Source organism: Ranitomeya variabilis, chromosome 3, assembly GCF_051348905.1.
Source record: "Ranitomeya variabilis isolate aRanVar5 chromosome 3, aRanVar5.hap1, whole genome shotgun sequence".
In the NCBI taxonomy this organism is placed as follows: Eukaryota; Metazoa; Chordata; class Amphibia; order Anura; family Dendrobatidae; genus Ranitomeya; species Ranitomeya variabilis.
This window is the reverse complement of record NC_135234.1, coordinates 780,693,900-780,716,050: the sequence shown is the minus strand read 5'-3', so window position 1 is coordinate 780,716,050 and position 22,151 is coordinate 780,693,900. Positions and strand designations below refer to the sequence as shown.

The 22,151-nt window shown below is 47.0% G+C and overlaps 1 protein-coding gene across 2 annotated transcripts; it reads right to left on the bottom strand.

Moving 5' to 3' along the window:
- Nucleotides 1-737: 737 nt before the first annotated feature.
- On the bottom strand, nucleotides 738-21,582 carry LOC143817501 (polyunsaturated fatty acid lipoxygenase ALOX15B-like). 2 transcript variants are annotated; one of them, XM_077298970.1, is made up of 15 exons: nucleotides 21,374-21,582; nucleotides 20,055-20,224; nucleotides 18,920-19,124; nucleotides 18,477-18,552; nucleotides 18,250-18,372; nucleotides 17,720-17,823; nucleotides 17,122-17,294; nucleotides 16,894-17,040; nucleotides 15,220-15,423; nucleotides 14,855-14,941; nucleotides 3,382-3,551; nucleotides 3,122-3,243; nucleotides 1,647-1,747; nucleotides 1,105-1,275; nucleotides 738-1,027 (listed from the first exon to the last, which is right to left on the bottom strand). In XM_077298970.1, exons 2-15 carry the CDS (start codon nucleotides 20,190-20,192, stop codon nucleotides 848-850), a joined length of 2,001 nt encoding a protein of 666 aa, XP_077155085.1. In that variant the 5' UTR covers nucleotides 20,193-20,224; nucleotides 21,374-21,582; the 3' UTR covers nucleotides 738-847. The 2 variants fall into 2 exon arrangements, with proteins under 2 accessions (XP_077155085.1, XP_077155086.1); XM_077298971.1 differs by having other exon boundaries at nucleotides 17,185-17,294; nucleotides 21,374-21,511.
- Between the last annotated feature and the right edge of the window lie 569 nt (nucleotides 21,583-22,151).

Sequence of the window (22,151 nt, the reverse complement as noted above, 5' to 3'; positions counted from 1 at the left end):
ACAGAAGCACCTGACCTGGGCAACCTCTTCCTTTTATGTGGCAGTAATTCCTGCTGCCAATTCAAGCCTACGCCGTAGCGCTCTGCTGTAGCTGGCGCATGCGCAATGGCCCGTATCGCGAGAATTGCGGCCAAATCCCATGCAGTCGGATCGAAGATGGCACTGCGCATGGCACGCGGGACACTGCACACCGGAGCCCCCGGATTTTTGCAGCTTCAGGAGGGAGAGCTCACCACTCTCCCCCCCCCCCCCCCCCAACCACAGAGGAACCCCCCCGGACATTATCGCTGCTGCAGCATCTTACCCAAGGAGGTGGCCATGAACTCCATGCCACCTCCCCCGCACACCCTAGAGGCCCACTAGCCCCAGCGGTGGCGCTTCGGGTCACCACACCAGCCGAGGCAGGGGAACCCCCGCTGCCTGAGTTGGACTGATCGGCCCCGGAATCCAACGACGTCTTTGTCGGTAAGTCTGTAGGTCTCCCATCAAGGACAGGAAACCAACTGATGCAGGAGAGAGGTACCGCCTTTTCATCTGCAGGTTTCCTGTCCTTGGTGGGCGGATCCCTCTCTTCGTGGTGCAGTCATGGGCGTCAGAAAAAAAAAAATTGTATCAGATCACCTGGTAATAAAAGTTACTGATTATATTGTGGCCAAGACTGAACCCTAATCTGTGTGTTATACAAATGTTAAAGGATTAAATTTCATTATACACCATAGCATGAGAACAAATTTTACACCAAAATATTTTATTTCCCAGTTCGTGTCTACACAATTCTACCCAGAGCCTTACTAAGAGGGCAAGAAAGTCACAATCAGTCCAGACCACGACGGATGAAGCCGTGATGTCAGATGGAGACGCTGTTCTCAATGTGCATCGGGTCCAGGTACAGGTAGGACAAGCGTCTGCTCTGGTTCTTCTCATTAATTATCTTGGATATCTCGGCAAGTTTCTCCTTAAATTCATGAATGTGTTTTTTTGGGGTTTCCTCGATGAAGTGCACTTCGTGATAATTACCAAGACGTTTCTGTAACATAGAAAAAGAAGAAGTGTAAGACCAAGTATCAAACAGGATAGTGAAAGCTACTGGTGGTAAATACCCACCCGGTCCAGGGGCTCGGTGCTGAGCTGCCACACAGCAATCAGCTCCATAACGGTGGTGTTGACATCAGACAAGGAATCCAGGATTGTCTGTAATGTGGTGCCTCCTTTGGTTGAGGGTGGGGGGCTCTTCATAGATGGTGGTCCATTAGGCATCCAGGAATAGAAGTCAAACTGCAAGGAAGACAAAGGAAAAGGTTCCTGCACATTCAACCATGACATGTATGTAACCATCTCCTAGGACAAGTTGAGATCCCTCTACAACAGCTCGTTACATTGACTGCAGCAGGTCCCATATGTAATGGAATCAAGGAGTCTGCCAAACAGTCAGTATTCCCACAACAGCGGAGCAATACAACAATGCTGGATAATTGCAGCGATCGAGTGGTAGACAGTCAGCAACTGAGCAGAAGCAACAAGAAGACTTAACCATGGAGTCTGCTCAGAGCTATGCCTGCACCAACCCCAGAGAAGGATCTTCAGGCCAAGATGAAGACCTTGTTGGAGGTCAGTATTGTGTGTGAATCTTGCATTTTGCCACTTACTTGGCCAAGATTGACAGCTGCATGCCCTGCAGAACATCTGAAGACCACCATGGTCAGGTATCTTACCAACGAGGACACAGTCTCCAGGGATGATGGGATTCCTGGAGGAGAGTCAGACAGTGATTAGAATTTATCAGATCAGTTTTACCGTTTACCAACATGGAGAGCTTAAATCATGTCAAAGTAGAGCAAGTGATAGGTAGTGTCTGATGGCACCCACAATCTGGCCAACCATTACACTCTGAACTGCAGCACGGCTCACTAAAGGCTTGTGTCGCAGTCCTCTGTGCAGAGTGTTTATGAGCGCTGCTGTGAAGAACCTCACTCCCCAAGTCGTCAAGATCAGATCCCATAAGTTGAGCCCCCACTGATCATAAAGACCCAGAAGGAGACCAAGATTGGGTGTGGTGGAGAATGCTCAGTGAGTGGGAAGTCTCATGAGATCCATGGGACATTCACAAGGTTGGAGCATTTTATGCCAAGCACTGACCAAGTTTTTATTCACACCAGAATTTCTATGCCAAAACCAGGTGTCTTGAAAACAGACTATAATTGATAGGTTGACAGCTGTTCTAAGCTTCACTCCTGGCTTGGATATACCAACACTGATGTAAAATACTAACTTGCGAATGAGGTCTTAAATGGGTGTTAAAGTTTGTTTAATTAGGCAGCATGAAAATAAGCAAGTTTGCAATGGACTTGCTTTTTTTTCCTTCCTTTTAATCTGCTGTAATTTTTCTGCAGTGAGGGTTTTTCATATAGTGTACAACTGGTATCCATGTAGCTTTGCCTCTATTGCCTACCCAGACCTTGGCAGGAAGCACAAAGCAGTTCTGTTCCAGAGGAGGTGTTAACTCTTAACATCCCAGTCACCTCTCTGCAGTGCATTTCTATACATCAGTGATCTATATCCCTCCCATTTTCCAAAGTGATGCTGTTATAAACGATCAGCCCACAGCTGCCAATCATGGCTCTCACTGTCCTGAGAAGTTTGTTTGCTCAAATGTCCTGTTATCTGTATGTGTAACTACAGGGATGAGAGTGTAAACGTCTAACAAAGATTGATGGCTGAATGTGTTACAGCAGAACTTGTGCTGAGCTTTATAGTTCTATTCGCCAGAGCAGTTGCTCAAGGATGAGACCTCACTCAAAACCTGGTTATAAGGAAACAGCAGAGCTCCGAGCTGTTCGAGACATCTTGAGAAACCCTTTTAAGTATCATGTTTTATTGCAAGCAACAGCTACACATTCAATACCGATTTCCCCATAAGTGCTCTGCCTAAAGAGAACAGACCACTGCCATCATCAAAACTATACAAGGAGGAAAGAATAAACACAAGAGAAGGTAACCTCTTGTAAAGGCAGAATAAGGATTACAGCTGTGGAGGACACAAATTAAGTAACCGGTTACTTATCCTCTCCATTAGTCCTGTGGTGGAGCTGCCATTTTCATGGTGACATTCTGATGGTCGTACCTGAGGATTCGCGTTTCAGGAAGCCCTTCTCATAGATCTCAGCCACCCAGGCCTGCAGTTCTGGATCTGTCTGCACAGACTCGTCACTCTTATAATAATAGTGCACAATGCCAGATACAAAGCTGGAAGGAGAGCAGAGATGGAGGGTTAGATCATCTCCAGACCCTCCCCAGTCATTAGACCTGTATACCATTGTGCTGAATACAACCTAAAGATCAAGCTCAGAGTTTATAGCCCTTACATTGCCCTGTATACGTCACCTCTCCATCGCCTCCCAGATCATCTTCCCATCATCTCGGTAGTAGTAGTTGGGAATGGACTCCAATCCTCGAGCCTTGATGTCGTCAGGCAGACAGAGGCCGCTGTACGTCACCTCCTGCATCGCCTTCTCCAGTAAAGCATTAATACCTTTTATACCAAGAACTGTAAACTACAAGAGAAAGAATAAGGTTTCAGCATAGTTAATCCCAAGTGCAGCGTCACAATGTCCTCCCTCCCTGCTGTCCAGGGAAATACGACCAACGCTGCTGAATGTGGCCCTGGACTTTGAACATAAAACCGAATCATTTGATGCACTTTGAAGGCTGTAACTTGAGTCCTCCCCATCGGTGTAGGCCATCACTGTATCTATGAGGTAATCCAATAGATGGGCCCAAGTCACATTGGAAAAAAAAAAAACACCATCTTCCGTAAGGACTGCCAGTCTCACTACTGACTAGGAGCATTGGCCAAGTCCATCTAGGTTTGGCACAGATTTGCTACTCTATAATTACAAGCATTGGACCTCTGTTGATTTTGACCCAAGTGCAGACAAAACAACACAACCTCCTTTCCATGCGGTTGGACATTCATGATCTGGAGATTATAGAACAACTGACTCATTACTAGAAGTCAAGGCTGCCATAATCCCTCAACATTTCACACTCCACCTGACTGCTACCCTCCAGAAAGTGTCCTAGACTTACAGCAGCCCACACCTCCTATCAGGAGCCCGGGTTATAGGTGTTAAGACAGAAAAATCTTAGACTGAAGAGTGAAAATTATGGGCCAGGGTAGTAGAGGAGGCTGCTGGAAATTAAACTCATGGCGAGAAAAAATTAAATAAATAAAATAAATAAATCAGACTCAAGGCCAGGAGCAACACTTCAAACCCAACCAAGAGGAAAGCCAACCTGCCGGCCTGCTCTTTGAAAGAGGTACAATTCATCCTAGTTGCCAGAGTAAATCTCTATAATCTATTCTGGAGCTCACCGGTCCACCATAGATCTGTACCACAAGCTCCTGAAGCCTTTGTAGGACAGAACCATTGAAGGAACAAGTGGCTGCTGCCAGCATTTGCTCTTGATTGGCGTGTCCAGCAGTAGGGCAAGTCCCACCGCTCCCCTCTGATGCAGTCACGTTGAAAGTTATAAGGTCACACTAATGGTTAATGGTTTGGTAGAAACATTGTAGGAGAGAAATGCACACAAGACCATCGGGCGATACCCTTTTGGATGCAAGGAAAGCATTAAGCTACTTACGGGTAGCGGCATTTTTCGGAGGCCCATGACAGCACCACGAGAGAGGGGATCCGCCCCTTTAGGAACAGGAAACCCACAGATACAAAAGGGCGGCACCTCTCCCATGCATCAGTTGGATTACAGAGCCTGAGAGGACTAACCGCAGTTAATGACAAGCAAACACAAAATTGCATACAATTAACACAATGACTTTTAATAAAGTAATACACGTGAGAAGATAACATTCCTTCTTTAAATTATTTGGTTGATTATAAACCCAGGATGTGCAACCCCACGTGAAAAGGGAGGGAACTAAGGGTGCTGTCATGGGCCTCCGAAAAATGCCGCTACCCGTAAGTAGCTTAATGCTTTATTCGGACTCCCATGACAGCACCACGAGAGATTTACAGAGATGCAAGCCATTTTTAGGGAGGGACCACAGCCTGTAACACCCTTAACCCGAAGGTGAGATCTGAGGAGAACCCCAAGTCTAACCTATAGTGCTTAAAGAAGGTAGAAGGGGATGACCATGTGGCCGCCTTACAAATCTGGTCGACCGACACTCCAGACCTCTCTGCCCAGGATGACGCCATGGCTCGGGTGGAATGTGCCCTCAGATTCTGCGGAGCTGGACCCCCACCTGTCGTGTAAGCAAGAGAGATAGCCTCCCTAATCCATTTCGCTAATATGTATTTAGATGCTCTAGCCCCTTTCCTTGGACCTTGGTAGGACAGGAATAGTGCATTATCCTTCTTCCAATCATTAGTGACCGAGATATATTGAAGAAGGCATCTCCTGACATCTAAGGTATGGAGCTCACTTTCTTTAGGGTTAGAAGGATTAGGGATAAACGAAGGTAAAACTATCTCCTGCGATCTGTGAAACTGGGATACTACTTTTGGTAAGTAGGCTGGGTCCGGTCTAAGGATAACTCTATCCTGGAGAAATTCTATATACGGGGGAAGTCTAGAGAGTGCCTGGATGTCTCCTATCCTGCGAGCTGATGTTATAGCTACTAGGAAAGCTGTTTTGAGAGACAACATCCTGACTGAGGCTTCATTCAACGGCTCAAAAGGGGGCTTTGTCAAAGAAGAAAGGACCAGATTTAAATCCCATGGTACCATTTTGTTTCTATACAGTGGTCTAATTCTACCGACCGCCTTAATGAACCTCGACACCCAGTAGTTACCCGCAATATTACATGAGAACAGGGCTCCAAGCGCTGAAACTTGTACCCTTAATGTGCTTGTGGAGAGTTTTAACTCTAACCCTCTTTGCAAAAATTCCAATATTTGACGTATTGGTACACCATCATTAATATTAAATTTTGAGGAAGTTAAGAACTTTCTCCAGGTTCTGGAGTAGATTCTTGTTGTTATCGGCTTTCTACTTCTTAAAAGGGTATCGACTAATTTAGGAGAGAAGCCTTTATTTTCTAACAATGACCGCTCAAAATCCAAGCCGTCAAATGAAGTCCCTTTACTTGTGGATGGAGTATCGGCCCCTGGGAAAGCAAATTTGGGATGTCTGGGAGTACCCAGGGATCGCCCACTGACATCATCCTGAGCCATGAAAACCAGGTTCTCCTGGGCCAAAAGGGAGCAATCAGAATGAGTCTCGCCCGATCTTCTCTGACTTTCCTCACCACTAGAGGTAGTAGGTTCAGTGGCGGGAAGGCGTAGGCCAGAGAAAAATTCCATTTCATGAGGAATGCGTCCACTGCCAGTGGATTTTCCCTGGGATTTAAGGAACAAAAGCTTTTTACTTTTTTGTTCTCCCTTGTGGCGAATAGGTCCACCACCGGTTGACCCCACAAGCGGACAATCTGTTTGAAGATGTCCCCATTTAGAGACCATTCTCCTTGCTTTAGGACATTGCGGCTGAGAAAGTCCGCTTTTATGTTGTCTTTTCCTGTGATGTGCAGAGCAGTCAAAGATTGTAAATTCTCTTCTGCCACCCGGAGGAGACGATCTGTGATCCGCATCAGAGCCTCGGAGCGTGTCCCTCCTTGATGATTTATATAGGAGACTGCCACCCGGTTGTCTGAGAGGATCCTGACGTGGTGGCCCTGCAGATACATGAGGAGGTTTTTAACCGACAACTCGATTGCTAATAATTCTCTCTGATTGGAAGAGGACGTTGAGTATGGTTCCCATTGGCCTTGTACTACAACGTCATTCATGTGAGCCCCCCAACCTGAGGAGCTGGCATCCGTAGTCACAACCCGGGACACATCTATCATCCAGGGAACGCCTGCTGACAAATTATCCCTATCCAGCCACCAACTTAGGGATTTGAGAGTCGCTGGTTCAAGCGTTATTTTTTCTTCTAATACACCCCTCAAGATCCTATCCTTAACCAAAATCTCTTTTTGGAGGGATCTAGTGTGAAAGTGTGCCCACCTTACCGCTGGAATGCACGATGTGAGGGACCCCAACAGGGACATAGCTTGCCGCAGGGTCATAGAGGGTCTATTAACTGCTTTTAGAACCTGATGCTGAATCTGAGTTAATTTATTTTCTGGAAGATAACACTGTTGTGTAGTTGAATCTAGTAATAAGCCCAGAAACTTCTGAATTTTTTGAGGCTGTAACCGAGATTTTTCAAAATTAATTATCCAGCCCAGGCGTTCCAACTTAACTCTAGTTAGCTCTAGTTGGGACAAACAGTGTTCTACAGAGTTACCTACTATGAGGAAATCATCAAGGTATGGGACAATAAGGACATTAGATTCTCGCAAGTGAGCCATCACCTCCGCCACTATTTTTGTGAATACTCTAGGGGCTGATGTTATACCGAAAGGAAGAGCTCTGTACTGAAAATGATAAACAACTCCTCCCATTAATACTGCTACCCTCAAGAACTGCTGGAAATCCACATGAATAGGTACGTGGTAATAGGCATCCTTTAAATCGACTACCACCATAAAGCAGTTTTTGAACAGTATCTTTATTGTTGAGCTGATGGACTCCATTTTAAAGGTATGCTTAACCAAATAACTGTTAAGATGTCTGAGATTTATGATGGTTCTATACGTGTTGTCGGGCTTCTGAATAAGAAACAAGGGAGAATAGAACCCTTTCCCTCTATCAGCCTCTGGAACCTGTGTAAGGACATTTTTTGAACAGAGAGACCACACCTCTTCTTCCAGAGCAGATTGCTCTAGAGGATTAGAACGCAATGGAGTTAACATAAACTTATCCCGTGGGGTATGGCAGAACTCAAGAGTAAGACCCCGAGAAATAGTATCTTGCACCCAAATACTATTCGTGATCTTCGACCATTCTGAACCAAAATGTAAAAGTCTACCCCCCACCGGGGCTCCTAGTCATTTGTCCTCCTTCTTCCTTTCTTTTGAGGAACGACGGAACATATATCCCGTACCTCGTCTACGTCTGTCATCCCACCTAGACCGATCCCTTGAAGGTGAAAAGGTACGCTTCCTTCCGCGACCGAACCTTCTTTTATTAAAGGGACGACGGTAGGACCCCAGCAGATTGGGGAACTTCTTTTTGTCATCTCCCGCCTTCTCTAGGAGTTCGTCTAAGGTGGGCCCGAATAGGTATTCCCCTTTACAAGGGATGATGCAGAGTTTTGACCTTGATTGTATATCGCCTGGCCAACATTTCAGCCAAAGAGCCCTCCTGGCCGCGTTCGAGAGACCTGCTGCTCTAGTCGCCATTTTGACAGAGTCAATAGATGCATCTGATAAGAAAGCAGCCGCTTCTTGGATCAGTGGTAAGGCAGTCAAAATAGAATCCCTTGATGCACCTTCTTTTAACTGAGTCTCTAACTGTTCCAACCAGACCATCATTGATCTGGCTGTACAGGTTGAAGCCACCGCAGGCCTTAAAGAGCCGGCCGCCATCTCCCAGGTACTTTTTAGAAAGGTGTCCGCTTTTCTATCAAGGGGGTCCTTAAGGGTCCCCATGTCCTCAAAAGGGAGAGAGGCCCGTTTTGCCACTTTGGCTATTGCCGCATCCAACTTAGGGGCTTTTTCCCAGTTGGTGACTGCAGGATCATCGAATGGATATCTGCGCTTCTGCGCTGGAGGTAAGGAACCCTTTCTTTCGGGTTTTTTCCACTCTTTATTGATGAGATCCTGGATTTTTTCATTGAGCGGGAAGACTCTCCGTTTTTTCTGCTCCAACCCACTGAACATAATTTCCTCCTTGGAAAGTTGGGGTCTCGGTTCCGTTATGCCCATCGTTCCTCTGACCGCCTTAACCAGCTTATCCACTCGTTCAAGGGGTAGACAGAAGCGGGCGGTGTCCTCATCCGAGGAAGAGGAAGACGCAGCTGAACCGGAAAAAACTTCCTCCTTATCCTCTTCCACTGAAGAATCGGAGAGTAACGGAGCTTTGGACTTAGAGCTTCCTTGAGAAAGACCCTTTAAGGATTGTCTGACCTCCATTCTGATCATCTCCTTCAAGCTGGTGGTCATAGTAAGGGATTCCTCCGCTACCTGAGGGGGGTAAGTAAAGCAATCTAATCCCTGTAGATATAATGCTCTCCCCCTCACCCCTTTCCTGAGACCTCACCGTCTGCTGGATACAGGGGCCACATAACTTTTTAGGGCACGAATCAGGTAGGGGAACCCCGCAGATGCCACATTCCCTGTGTTTCGCCTTCCCGGCACATTTCTTCCCCTATAATGGAACATATGAGGGGAATCATGTCACTGGGTGAACTTTCACGAAGATCACTTACCAGTGCTGCCCAAAGAAAAAGTACCGGAATACGAGGGGGATTTCCACTGGCTGATGCTCCAGACCCCTGTCTGGAGGTGCTTTTGTGGCCAGACTCACTACTCCTCCTGTCGCGATCCTTCCCTTTAGGCTTCTGAGACACCTCTTGCAGCAACTGCACGTGCTCGTCCTCCATGTTCACCATATGGGGCCAGAAGCAAGGGATCACGATCCGGAGTTCCTTTTATAACCCCTCCTCCGGTCAGCAGCTGTGCCTAGCGCTCCCCTGATTATTTCTTTCGGCCTCCCCCTGGTGCAGGCGGTAAGCCCCGGGGCTCAGAACGCCGGCGACGCTATTACCGGTGGGCGCCGCCATCTTGGATTCACTGCGCATGCGCAGGACCCCGGAAACCCGGAAGTGACCGCCGACTCCTCCCCCGGCGTCACCCAGGCTCCCAGCACTTCAGTATCGGCGCACAGAGCGGCGAGGACGCCGGACAGAGCCGCAGCACCCCCGGATGGCGCCCCCGAGCACCGCCGCATACCTGAGACCCCAGCCACCACAGAAGGAGGAGACCCAGGGGACATACTCACCCGGCGCTGGCCCGGAGACAGGACACCACCGGTGGCTGCTCCCTGCTGTAATGTCGCCACATGCAGCCCTGCCAGGACCATTGCGACATCTACCAGGAACCCCGCACCGGCCGAGGTAGGAGACCCCCTCGCTACCTGAGTCGGCCGGCCGGCCTGGGATCCTTTTGTAAAATCTGCAGGATCCCGTCCCGTTAGGAACAGGAAACCAACTGATGCATGGGAGAGGTGCCGCCCTTTTGTATCTGTGGGTTTCCTGTTCCTAAAGGGGCGGATCCCCTCTCTCGTGGTGCTGTCATGGGAGTCCGAATAAAGTAGAAGCAAGTAGCTCACCTGAGCAGGTTGTGTGCAGGCACAAGCCCTATGTACACCTGACCCCATCAGCTGCCACCTCCTGGCTGGGGAGGAGGTCCTCCAGGATAGGATTAGGACAGTTTCTCAACTCCAGTCCTCAAGAGCCAGAACAGGTCATGTTTTCAGGATTTCCTTAGTATTGCACAGGTGATAATTTCATTACCTGCTCAAGCATTAATTCCATCACCTGGACAATACTATGGAAATCCTGAAAACATGACCTGTTGTGTCTCTTGAGGACTGGAGTTGAGAAACACTGGATTTGGATGAGAAAACGATATCCGGCTGCTCTGCAGGAATGAAGAATCCTTGGGACCAAGATGAGTGGAACGGTTTATTTCTACATTGCCTTTCATGGCTGGACTAGCATCCATTTAAAGTGAAAAAATTTTATGAAATGGCTTTTCTTCCCCTTGTTTGATGCTAATCCAGCCTTGAAATGCTTTGTGGAAAACCTATAAATACATCAAAAAACGAAAACGGAAGCAAATGGCCATAAAAATACAAAATTTTATTTGGATATTCTAAAAACAATGACAAATATATGATTAACAATAAAAAATGGGGATAGAACTATACAAAACTACCGCCAACTATCACGCAGGTAAAAACGTTATATATTATAATAACTCTCAAAACGTAACAAAAATATACCTTCCCGCAGACGAAGCTACACGCGAAACGCGCGTCCGGGTCGCCGCCACTACCCGCAGGTAACTATAACACATGTTCGCCTTCTTATGCTGCCCCAATTGACTTATGTATATATCAGGTCCGGTATTTAGGCTATCAATTGTTTTGGTCCCTCGGTTCCTATTTATTGAAATCACTGGGTTTCTATATGCAATATAGGGCATATAGGGCCTTCTTCCTTTTTTCCCCCATTAAGGAAAACTAATAAGCCTCTCTTTGCCTGTATCCCATTATGGGTCCAATCGGGAATATGTGCATTCTTTGGTGGACATTTGATATACTTCCATCTACTCATGTTTGTTGAATATCTACTTTTTGTTACGTTTTGAGAGTTATTATAATATATAACGTTTTTACCTGCGTGATAGTTGGCGGTAGTTTTGTATAGTTCTATCCCCATTTTTTATTGTTAATCATATTTATGTCATTGTTTTTAGAATATCCAAATACATTTTTTTATTTTTTATGGCCATTTGCTTCAGTTTTCGTTTTTTGATGTATTTATTGCTTTTTGAAGCATTGCCATATCCCTAGGCAGTAATTTATGTTTATTGGATGTATTTGTGGAAAACCTGTTCCACTCATCTTTGTTCCCAAGGATTCTTCATTCCAGCAGAGCAGCCGGATATCGTGTTATCGTCCCAACTGGTTACCAAGGATGTTTGGCATTGCCGCTCAATGAATCCGTGCCCTTTCCTGGTCATCCTTCAACAGCACCACAAACAGTAGATACAGTAGAGGACAGGTGATGGCACTTAATCCAATGAGTTATCGGCCCACATATCCGACTACTCAATGGCCGCACTGTTTTTTCCCCCCCATCCTTCCTCAGGACCAGCTGATCTGTTGGAAGTACAGTTTCTCCCTCACTTATGTTTGCTGCCTTGCAGTCTCAAGGTCCATGCAGTCGGGAGTTTTCACTTATGAACCTTTATTGAGGAGCCTAAATTAGCGATTACCCACAGGAGCATACAGTAATGTACAGTGTCTGTGCCCTGCATCCAGGGCCTGTGCTCTCCATTCCCCTTCTATGTCAGATTCTCCCCAGGCTCCATCTGACGCTCGGGCCATGCTCTATGGCTGGGTGGTCCACGCTCTATGGCTGGGTGGTCCACGCTCTATGGCTGGGTGGTCCGCACTGATACCTTCAATCCTGGGATGCTGGTTCAAATCCCACCAAGGACACCATCTGCAGGCAGTTTGTATGTTCTCCCCGTGTTTGCGTGGGTTTCCTCCCACACTCCAAAGACTAATCGGGAAATCAGATTGTGGATTGTGAGCCCCAATGGGGACAGTGATGATGATGTCTCTGAAGCGCTGGGGAATTAATGGCGCTATATAAGTGAGTAACATCCAGAGATAAGTAACTATCCCCCCCCGGCAGCCTCACTCAGTGATAGGGGTGGTGGCAGCGCAGTGCATAGAGGCAGCGGCTGTAACGCCCCCCACTGACTAGGAGCGGTTCAGCATTAGCGCTGCTATCAGTGCAGGGGCGCCTCTATGCACTGAGCGCCAACTGAAGCCACGCTCGCACCATCCCCATTAAGAGGGAGGCGCCTGGATGTGCCGTGTACCGTGCAGCTAGCCGAGGTATTACCGCCCAGCATCATAGGTCTGCTTAAAGAGAACCCATCGTCGGGATTACCCATAATGGTGCCATCATACGGATTCCATGGATCCCTTCAGTGTAGAATCGGCAGCCTGGGGTTTGATAAATTGGATGTTTTAGATTCCTAAACTAATGGACGGGTGGAGCAGTGGGGTAGAATGTTCTGCTCTGTCACGGGCCCCTCTGAAGTCCCACCACCAGATCCATCGCCACCCACAGCTAGGACAGCACCAAATGTTAATTAAGGAAGATGGACACCAAATGCAGCGGGGGGCCATGGCGGAGACAAAGACCCTACACAGTCCCACCCCAACGCATGAAGGGTTTAGGAAAACTAAACTTCTTAATGAGGCATTTAAAACCAGGCTGTGGATTTCTACACTGAAGGCGTCTCTAGTGTAAGGAAGTGGACAGGACGTCAGTGTCCCCCCCCCCCCCCCCCTGAATACACCAACTATATTGATGCAAGTGAGTTGGGAGGTGTAATGTTTGAATGGGTTTGCTGAACATAGGGTTAATATTTGCCTGCAGCGTGATGTTTGTGGCGCCCCAGGGACCTGGCCAGCACAGTAGCATTGCGTTCCTCACTGGGAGAGTGATGTTACGTTTGGAGGCAAGGATGGATAACTGTCACCAGGTAAACAAGTATGCAACACATTTCACACTCCAGGGGAAGATTTTGAGATATATATATATATATATATATATATATATATATATATATATATATATATATATATATATATATATATATATTAATTAGTTTGGAGGGAAAGTTAGTCAGTTCTTGCCAGGAAACAGACTGGAGCAGTCTGAGGCAGAATAAGGTGTACGGAGCTGCGTAGTCACAGTGCAGCAGTTCCTGGAAAGGGATACAGAAAGCCGAATATATTGCAGTGAGTGTGTAGGAGAGCGAAGCACAGGAGAGGATATCAGGGGGGAGACCAGCCCCGAGCAGGCCGCCTCCTTCTGAGGCACAGAGACCGGTAGCTGGAACAGAGTTTGTAAGGACTCTCTACAGCTTACATCAGAGACCAGCAGGACAGCTGAACTGATAGTTACCTGTCCACCTTAATACCCAGAAGACACGGTGACACCTATAGAGCCTGGGGCATTCTAGAGTCCCTATAAACAGGCTCAAGTCACCAGTCATACGGGTCATGTCCTATCCTATATGGGGGACAGAGAGAACATCTGTGAGGACCTTATCTGAAGCCATAGCCAGTAAGGGACTACAACACCACAGCGCTAGAGGAAGGCTTTGATTTCTACCTGGACAAGGGGACTCTGGATTTGCCTCCAGACCGGCCGGACTCTGCCTACCCTGTGATCTGGTGCCCTGGACTGTGGATCCTGAAGTCTTCAGTAAAGGTAGAGACTGCAACCTTCTGTCCTCGTTCTTCACTGCGCCTCTCACCATCCACCACCTACACACTGGGAAGCCCTGGGGACACACTTCACCTGTGGGAAGGTATACCATCTAGCTGCCATAACATCACCCCAGAGGACCCTTTAAAGCAGCGTCAGTCACCCTGACCGAATACCACAGGTGGCGTCACAAACCAAGTTTATTCCCTTTAAAGTCCTTTCCCTTTTACATGGGCGCCCAGGGCCACGGACCAGGTCGCCACCGTGACATCCCCCTGTGAACGCAGGACCCGGTAATGTATGCTGTGATAGTCATGTATAATAATCAGTAACGTGAAGTAGAATATGCACAGTGTGTAGCAGTGTTATAAGTAACCTATAATATAGGAGGTTAGAATGATTGCATAGAACTGTGTGAAAGGTTAAGTCTGCCCAGCAACAGACTGCAGGGTCAGACAGTTAATTGTAGGGCCAGCCCACAGTGTGAAGGAGGATGGGTAATCTCTGGGTAGTGTCAGAAAATAGTAAGTTAATTAAAGTTGAGAGAAATACCAGGACACCCTCAGGGAAGAAGATAATCATTGGGTTTGTGTGGGAACCAGTGACAATGGAAGCAAGACTCACCAGAACCTTAGTGGTGGTAGAGTTCTCCCTTACACAGGCAAGTCCTAGGATCTACAGCGAGATTACAGGAACTTTTTTAGGAGACTTAGTGGGAATGGTCCTAGTGACAGTGAGAATGTCAGCGGGTGATCACGAATAGGAAGATATTGGGAGAATGTCCTGCAGGTCTACTCCCAGGGTACGATTAGTCTGAGTGCAGTACCACAGTGAAACATCGACCCAGGTGGTGCTGCACTAGTATTATAGAGCTCCTCTGCTTAAACTTATCTTTTACCAACATTCATCACTAGTTGTATGAGGGACTCACCTTATCAAAGACTCCGCCTGGAGAAATGAGCCGAATTCTGGCAAGTGTATTAATGTCCAGGGTATAGCGCAGATGGGGGATAACGAGCTAAGGAGAGGAGGAAATAAAAAATAGATATGTTCTAAAATCTTCTCAACCAATAAATAAAAGCTTCAATAAAGCAACTGAGACAATCACACCCCCATCATTAGCCGAAACGCTCCATGTGCAGCGTGCCAATGATCGACAAGGTGGATTCTGCTGGATACTGAAACCCATCAAGGAGTTGGAACCAGAGATCTATGGATCCATCAAACTATGCATCATTCAGCTGCATGTCCTCTGTGCCAGGAATCAGGGGTAACAATTGGGGAGGTCCCCCTCACCTTGTACACTGGGTGACTACGTGGCAGCTGCCGGTGAGTGGCTATGTTAAATACTTCAGCAAAGAGATGCGTGTGGAGCAGATGATAGATTATTTCATGGACCTGGAACTCAGCATTGCGCACCCAGATCTTGGCCAAGGTCCAGTCCCACTCATTGTCACTGGGCAAAAAGATCGGCGTCCGTTCTCCTGGAGTCTGACCCAACTGTAACAGAAGAAAATGGGCCAAGTCCATAAGACCTCAAGTGTGTGAGTCATGTAGAGCGCTGGCTACGATCACCAATGTGCACCAGGACCCAATGCACAGCATGTGCAAGGTCAAGTCATAAAGCTATGGAGGTCTTGAAGTTTATCCTCCAGAGCTGCATTCCCTGCTGGTTCAGTGTTTGGGTAATCACATCCTCACACCAGGCATACAGACCAATCCAAGAAGCCATAGTCTCGTATCTATGGCAGTAGCTTATATGATCACCAACATCTGGTCATCATAGTTCATGAGACGGTAATGGCCACTGGTGATGGGTCAGCACATGGGTAGATTACAGGGAGGGTTTGTAGTCTGCTACCAAGTGCATCTCTCTAGACACTTATAAATAATGTCGGTGAGTTCATCCACACCAATCATCCACCACTGTGCCCCCTCAGGCAGGCTGTATTTATAGTCCGCACTGCCTTCGGCACCATCACCTTTCACTGGGACTCCCCTGTGCATTTTGGCAAGTATAGTATAAATTTAATGGTGTGTTCCACCTCTGGGATGACCTCTTCTCAATATCTTTTGCATATAAATTAACACGTATACTCGTCTCTGGTGGAAGTACGGTTCCTGTGGTGTTGGCACCTGGTGTCCCAGGGGTGACTTGACATTATGTCACATGAGCCCTGCAGCCAATGTCAACCCCTGGGAGGCCAGGTGCCAACACCACAGGAACGGCATTGCCACCAGAGGATAGGCTTACTTTATATGGAGAAGACATCGATTGAGGAGAGGTTGTCCCAGTAGTGGAAACCCCTTTGTGGGTTGTTGTAAATTTCATTTTTTCAGACAGAAGAAGAAGGATATACCTGTGAATTCTCTTCCAGACTCAAAACCACAAATGCAGCAGTTCTAGCTGTGATAATGTGCAATAGAGATAACCAAAAAGATCTGCAGGACCCAGGTCCAGGGACCATGTTGGTGGTCTGTCATCGCCATACTAGAGCCCAGAGATCCTTCTCCTACCTCCCTGGCACCTTTACTGATTAGTAGACCTGGTATAATGCCATCACAAAGGCCATCAGAAAAGGTGTCCAGGCCTCCATCAGGTAGGAAGGAGATGGTGTAAGGGGTGCGGGGGAGTTTAATGCCCTGGACTCCTTGCAAATGCTCCTGGTAAAAGCGATATATTCCATATGTTGTGTAATGTTTTACCTCAAAGAATGAATAATTTCCGATCATGGTCAGACACGACCATTACACAGTAGGGGGCATTTGTAAGATTATCTGCCACCTAGACAGATGCCCTGTCTGATTGTAGTTCTGGCCTGTGGAGGTCCCTTCATTGACCCTGGATTGGAAGATGGACCTTCAGCCACTCCTATAAGGCTTGTGGCTGGACCCGTGTCTTAAGGATGTGGAGCACAGCCAAGTACAGGAGGATAAAATACAAGATGCTAAATGCAGTGATGACAATACCTGGATAGCAATAGGAAGCAGCTGGTCCTGGGGGTCCTTCCACAGCAGACACATGGGGGCAGCGATGTATTGTAGCTTCCCATTAATTATGTCATTAGTAGGAACTCCGTGGAGAATCTTGTAATCGGCAACAAAGACATTTCCATTCTGTAAGATCAGTGGACAAGATGGAGAAGTTAACACACTGGAGAAGACATGTTAAGGTACATGGTTATCATAGAACCTCACTTGCATCTCCTTATGAAGGTCAGTGGAGGTCCCCAGGGAGGCGGCCACCATGCTGCTACTGACCGGGAAGTTCTCCGGCAGTTTAGAGCATTTCTTTATCAGCATTGGATTAACTCCATTCAGATACTGGTAACCAAAGAAGGAGTCTTCCTTCCAGATCCTGGAGACCTCATCTGGAGAATGAAGAGAGGAACAAGAGATAGTACCTTCCCTCCTGTTATAAAACCAGCAGGACTGGATCCTCATACCATGGTCACCCGAGATAAGAGCATCTAAGGAATAAGCATCGGGGTCCCCACTAGTCACAGTAAAGAGGACATTTATAGGGAGTCTTATTCTATAGCACCTTCTTTACCCAATTTTTCATGATCTTTGAGAACCAAGAGTTGACGGTTGTGTTGTAAAGAGTAATGCAAAACATTTGTTGAAGTTGCATTTATGTAGGCTAGACGTAATATTCTGCTGCTTTAAGATCTAGAGAAGCCTTAAAATCAGATGTCAAGTGGATGTTCTTGGGGAATTAGTCATGGCTCGTTTCTGGGGTTAAGATAGCAATGAGAAAGATGGCCATAGCGAAGGATGGGTGGGAGGGAGATACCTGAAGTTTTGGTTTTCTTGAAGTAAAATATAGTCTTCATGTCGTCTAGATTTTTCCAGGAATCGGTGCATTTTATTAAACCTTTTAGTCTTACTTCAAGGGCTCTATAAGAAAACCAGAGAAGAGTTAAAGGGGCTTCCAGAGGGAAGGACCACGAATATCATAAATGCTTCAGACACAATATAAGTGCAGATATCCTTTATGAGATCAACCATATATGTCATACATTCACCAAAGCAGCCATGTCCTATAAGAAGCTTGTCACTGGTCACCTGCGGCTGAGGAATGGCTCAATCAACACTTCTGTCAGTGTGTTGAGGCCTACCATGGATCACATTGAAGAAACTACTAGTATCAGTCCAGCTTCAGGTTTATTCCTGGAACCCCACTGAATTTAGAGGACCTTTTTATATTAGACATTTGACCAGTGATGGAAGCTTCCAGACCATTTTCCAACAACACTCAACAAGGAGAGAATGTCACAGTGTTCTTGATTCATCTGGTATAATCGTGATCCACTGACAACTTACGCCAAAAACTTAATGAACTGGAAGCTGACTTTCTTTAATATGGAGTACTGTTCATCAATGGGTAGATCATCTACAGTATCTGCATCGATGCAGTATGGGACCCCGGGAGCAACCAGCCTCCATCTGCAAATTAACCATCAGAATTAGACAGGGGGACATGTTCATCAGGTATCCCCATCATTAATCACCCATGGCCACCCTGCTTCTAGGGATGTGGCGTCACTCACTTGTAAACTTCTCTGTTCCTCTCCAGCTCTTCTGTCCTCTGACTCACACAGACATTTCTGGAGGATAGTATACTGCCTGCAACAACAACCAGTCACACAAAGTAGCGCACTGTCCACTAGATATCCCAGCCCTTGTAAGACCTCATAACCCAGTCTATCAGAGGTCCTCCATGTAATAGTGGTCAAACCAAAGGTCTCCACTGTAAGAAGAGCTCCTGACAGAGCGCACTTCGACAATAATACAGTGCACCCAATGGCAGAGTTGTGCTGCTGACGCTAAACGTTTATGCAGATTTAGCTTTAAATTAATTTTTCCCCCTTAAAATCTAAAATGAGCCCACGGGTGACTGGAATATGGAGCATAATATGTTCCCTAGATGGAGCCACCTGTTTCAGAACGGGTTTTACTCGCTGGACCATCTGACCATGCCAGGATTACTCACCTATCCCATGAGGGACCACCACATTGGTCTGGCTGGAGATCCACTGGTACATGGGGAACTGGTAGAGCTTCCCATTGGGGGAGGTGACATGGACGTACAGGACATACCAGGAGTCAGCAACTGTGAACACATGAGTCTCTTTGCAGAGTCGCACAAATAGCAGCTTCCCAATCTCCTGCTCAATGGTCAGATCAAAGTCACACACCTGGACAGGTAGAAAGAACATGGACCCACATTAGGATAGACACTTACTGGCTGCAGACAACTGATCCATCTGTATACAGAGGAGTCTAGTCATCCTGTGCATATGGTGTAAACCTGATCAACATTGAGGAGCAAACCGCAACAGCTCCTGATACAATATGGCCATGACCACCACTGACTCCCTGCAGACACGATCCCTAATCCCCAAGGTTATAAACCCCTGATGGCCAGATGAAGGCTTTTCTTTGCCTAATCACTAGCCTCATCCGATTATAAAAGATGTTAGCCACCTTCAGAAGTTCCTTGTCACATTGATAAAACGTTCAGGAACTTCTTAATAACACCATTTCCAACTAGGGTGTTCTAATCCTCAGTTTTCAGCCACAGTCCCGGTTTTGAGGCACCATTTCTAGCTGAGGGCATTCATTATATCTTTCCCCTCACATCTGTGTGTGAAGGGGCATGGCCCATTTCAATATCTCATAGAAGTGGAAGAGATTGGCTTGGCTTCAGAAATGAGACATTGGCCAACAAGTCACCAATGATACGATACAGGAACTGGGGTGAAGTGGAGCTTCCGAAACCTGAACCAATGTCTACAGCTGAAGATCGGGCACCTTTGGTAATAGACATCATTAGACGTTCGTAAATACAAGTAACTTTCTGTAAGTCATCATCACCTTTATGAAGACTATGGCAAAGTCACAGAAAACCTATAACAAGCACAAGATGAAGAGCCAGAAGACACGAGTGTCACCACTGAGCTCAGCAACAAGTGGCTGCTCCTTACCAAGAAGGTCACTACCAAGATCAAGACCATGAAAATCTGACTCCAGGGCCAATGGTGACTTAATTTCTGTGATTGGTGGGGTAGTAAAATCCCTGTTCTCCCAGGTTCTCACTACAGCTGTCTGTTTACGAGACCACTCACCGATCCGTGGAACCACAAGTGGGACAGCTTTGTCTTTACACTCTCTCCTTTCTCCCCAATAAGACTGATGGAGACAGAGTCAATGGTCCCACAGAAGAGGTCCTCGCCTGTGGCCACTGTCACCTTGTAGCGCCCCATGTCTTCAGTGGATGCCCCACGCTGGATCAGCCCTGTACATGTAGAGGACTGGAGGTCACTGGGCGTAAACTAGCAGAACACATGTAATAGGTCATAGATTATATCCTTATGTACCTGAGTGCCTTGTTTTTTTGCTCCTGTTTAACATTATTTGCCCCGTATTCACATGTAAAGCGCCATGGAGTAATAAACAACAACAACATTTCCCCAAAACAAGCAAATCACAAACAAATGTGACATCAACATGGCCGATCTACAGAGGTGTCAGGAATCAGATTAGTGACAGAGGACGTCCATCACATCGTGAAGTCTTATCACGAGCTGCAGTCACAACTCTGCCTGACAAGTCTGAATCTGAAGCCCTCAACAGGCGTCTATGCTTAAGAGGAACAGACATTTGGAGTATATTTAAAAAAAAAAAAGTCATGAAAATCAGATTGAATTTTAGACGCCTTTTCCCTGCACATCCGAGGACTTGTCACCAGGTCAGAGCGGTTATAGGTTTTCCCACTGGGACCTGGAGCTTTAGATTTAGTGATATTTTTTAGGGTCTTTTCCAAGTAGATGTTGCTCTCAGGATAATTATATTGAGCAGTATAACGACCTCCACAAATAATCCCCTGGGAAACCTCTGCTGGGAAAGACCATGAAAATGACACCAAAGAAGCCGGATCTCATCAGATGAAAACATGGAGTATTCGGAACAGCAAGGTCTGGACGTGCGAGCAGGCGGCAGATTCTTTAAGGTCATGTTCACACTATCAGGATTTATAAGCCAAACCCAGGAGTGGAGCAATCAGGGGGAAAGTCTACGGTGTATTAATCACCACTCCGGGTCTTGGCTTACAGATCCCGACCAGCGGTCGATCCATCCATGATGGATTAGAACTACGTGACATCCCGGATTAACGTTGTGTCACCGCAGGTAACGTCCATCGAGCCAACAACGAACAGAGAAACTAAAACCCCAAAACGGCAACAGCTTAACTCAATCTGCAAGAGTAAACTTATCCCAAAATATAAACTTAAAGTGTTGAGAAAGCGCTCAGCGATGCCCAGATTACTACGGCCTGGAGACAATAAGTCACCAACCGATCAGACACCGAAATAAAGGGTGAAGATTAGAAGACCTCTGTCCACGGCCGGACACAGAGACCCCAGACCCTGCACAGGACACCTACCTCTCTGGAGCAGGTGGAGGAGCCCAGGCAGCTGGGAAGCAGCTTTATGGGCCAGTAATGACCTCCAGCCGTGGGCAGCCGGGCGGGGAGAGCTCGCTCCTCACAGGGACACACTCTAGAGCCCCTGAAATCCTGAGCAGTTCTTATCTTCACCCTCGCTCCTCCTCACTTTCCAGGAGTCGCACCTGCACATCTTTACGGGAGGAGTCGGTTATTACAGCAGCAGCGTCCTGGGGAAATATTACACTTATCACGTTATCATACTTGGCCTTTTTTAATTTTTTTATTTTTTTCAAATTTGTTTACACTTAGTCCTTGATTCATTAATGTTCACAAAAAATCATCTTGGGCAGCATGGCGGCAATTCTCAGACAAGTCCCACAGCCAAATATCTGCGCCCCTTGTCGGGGTGACGATATCAGAGCCAAATATCTGCGCCCCTTGTCGGGGTGACGATATCACAGCCAAATATCTGCGCCCCTTGTCGGGGTGACGATATCACAGCCAAATATCTGCGCCCCTTGTCGGGGTGACGATATCACAGCCAAATATCTGCGCCCCTTGTCGGGGTGACGATATCACAGCCAAATATCTGCGCCCCTTGTCGGGGTGACGATATCACAGCCAAATATCTGCGCCCCTTGTCGGGGTGACGATATCACAGCCAAATATCTGCGCCCCTTGTCGGCGGTGACGATATCACAGCCAAATATCTGCGCCCCTTGTTGGGGTGACGATATCACAGCCAAATATCTGCGCCCCTTGTCGGGGTGACGAT

Bases quoted from the DNA above. Each gene is read 5' to 3' on its own strand.
- LOC143817501 (XM_077298970.1), bottom strand. From the start codon at position 20,192: ATGGGGCGCTACAAGGTGACAGTGGCCACAGGCGAGGACCTCTTCTGT. The intron at 19,125-20,054 runs GTGAGTGGTCTC...CTACCTGTCCAG, and splicing joins ACTTGTGGTTCCACGGATCG to GTGTGTGACTTTGATCTGAC. The intron at 15,424-16,893 runs GTATTGTCATCA...CTTCTGTTACAG, and splicing joins TGCTTCCTATTGCTATCCAG to TTGGGTCAGACTCCAGGAGA.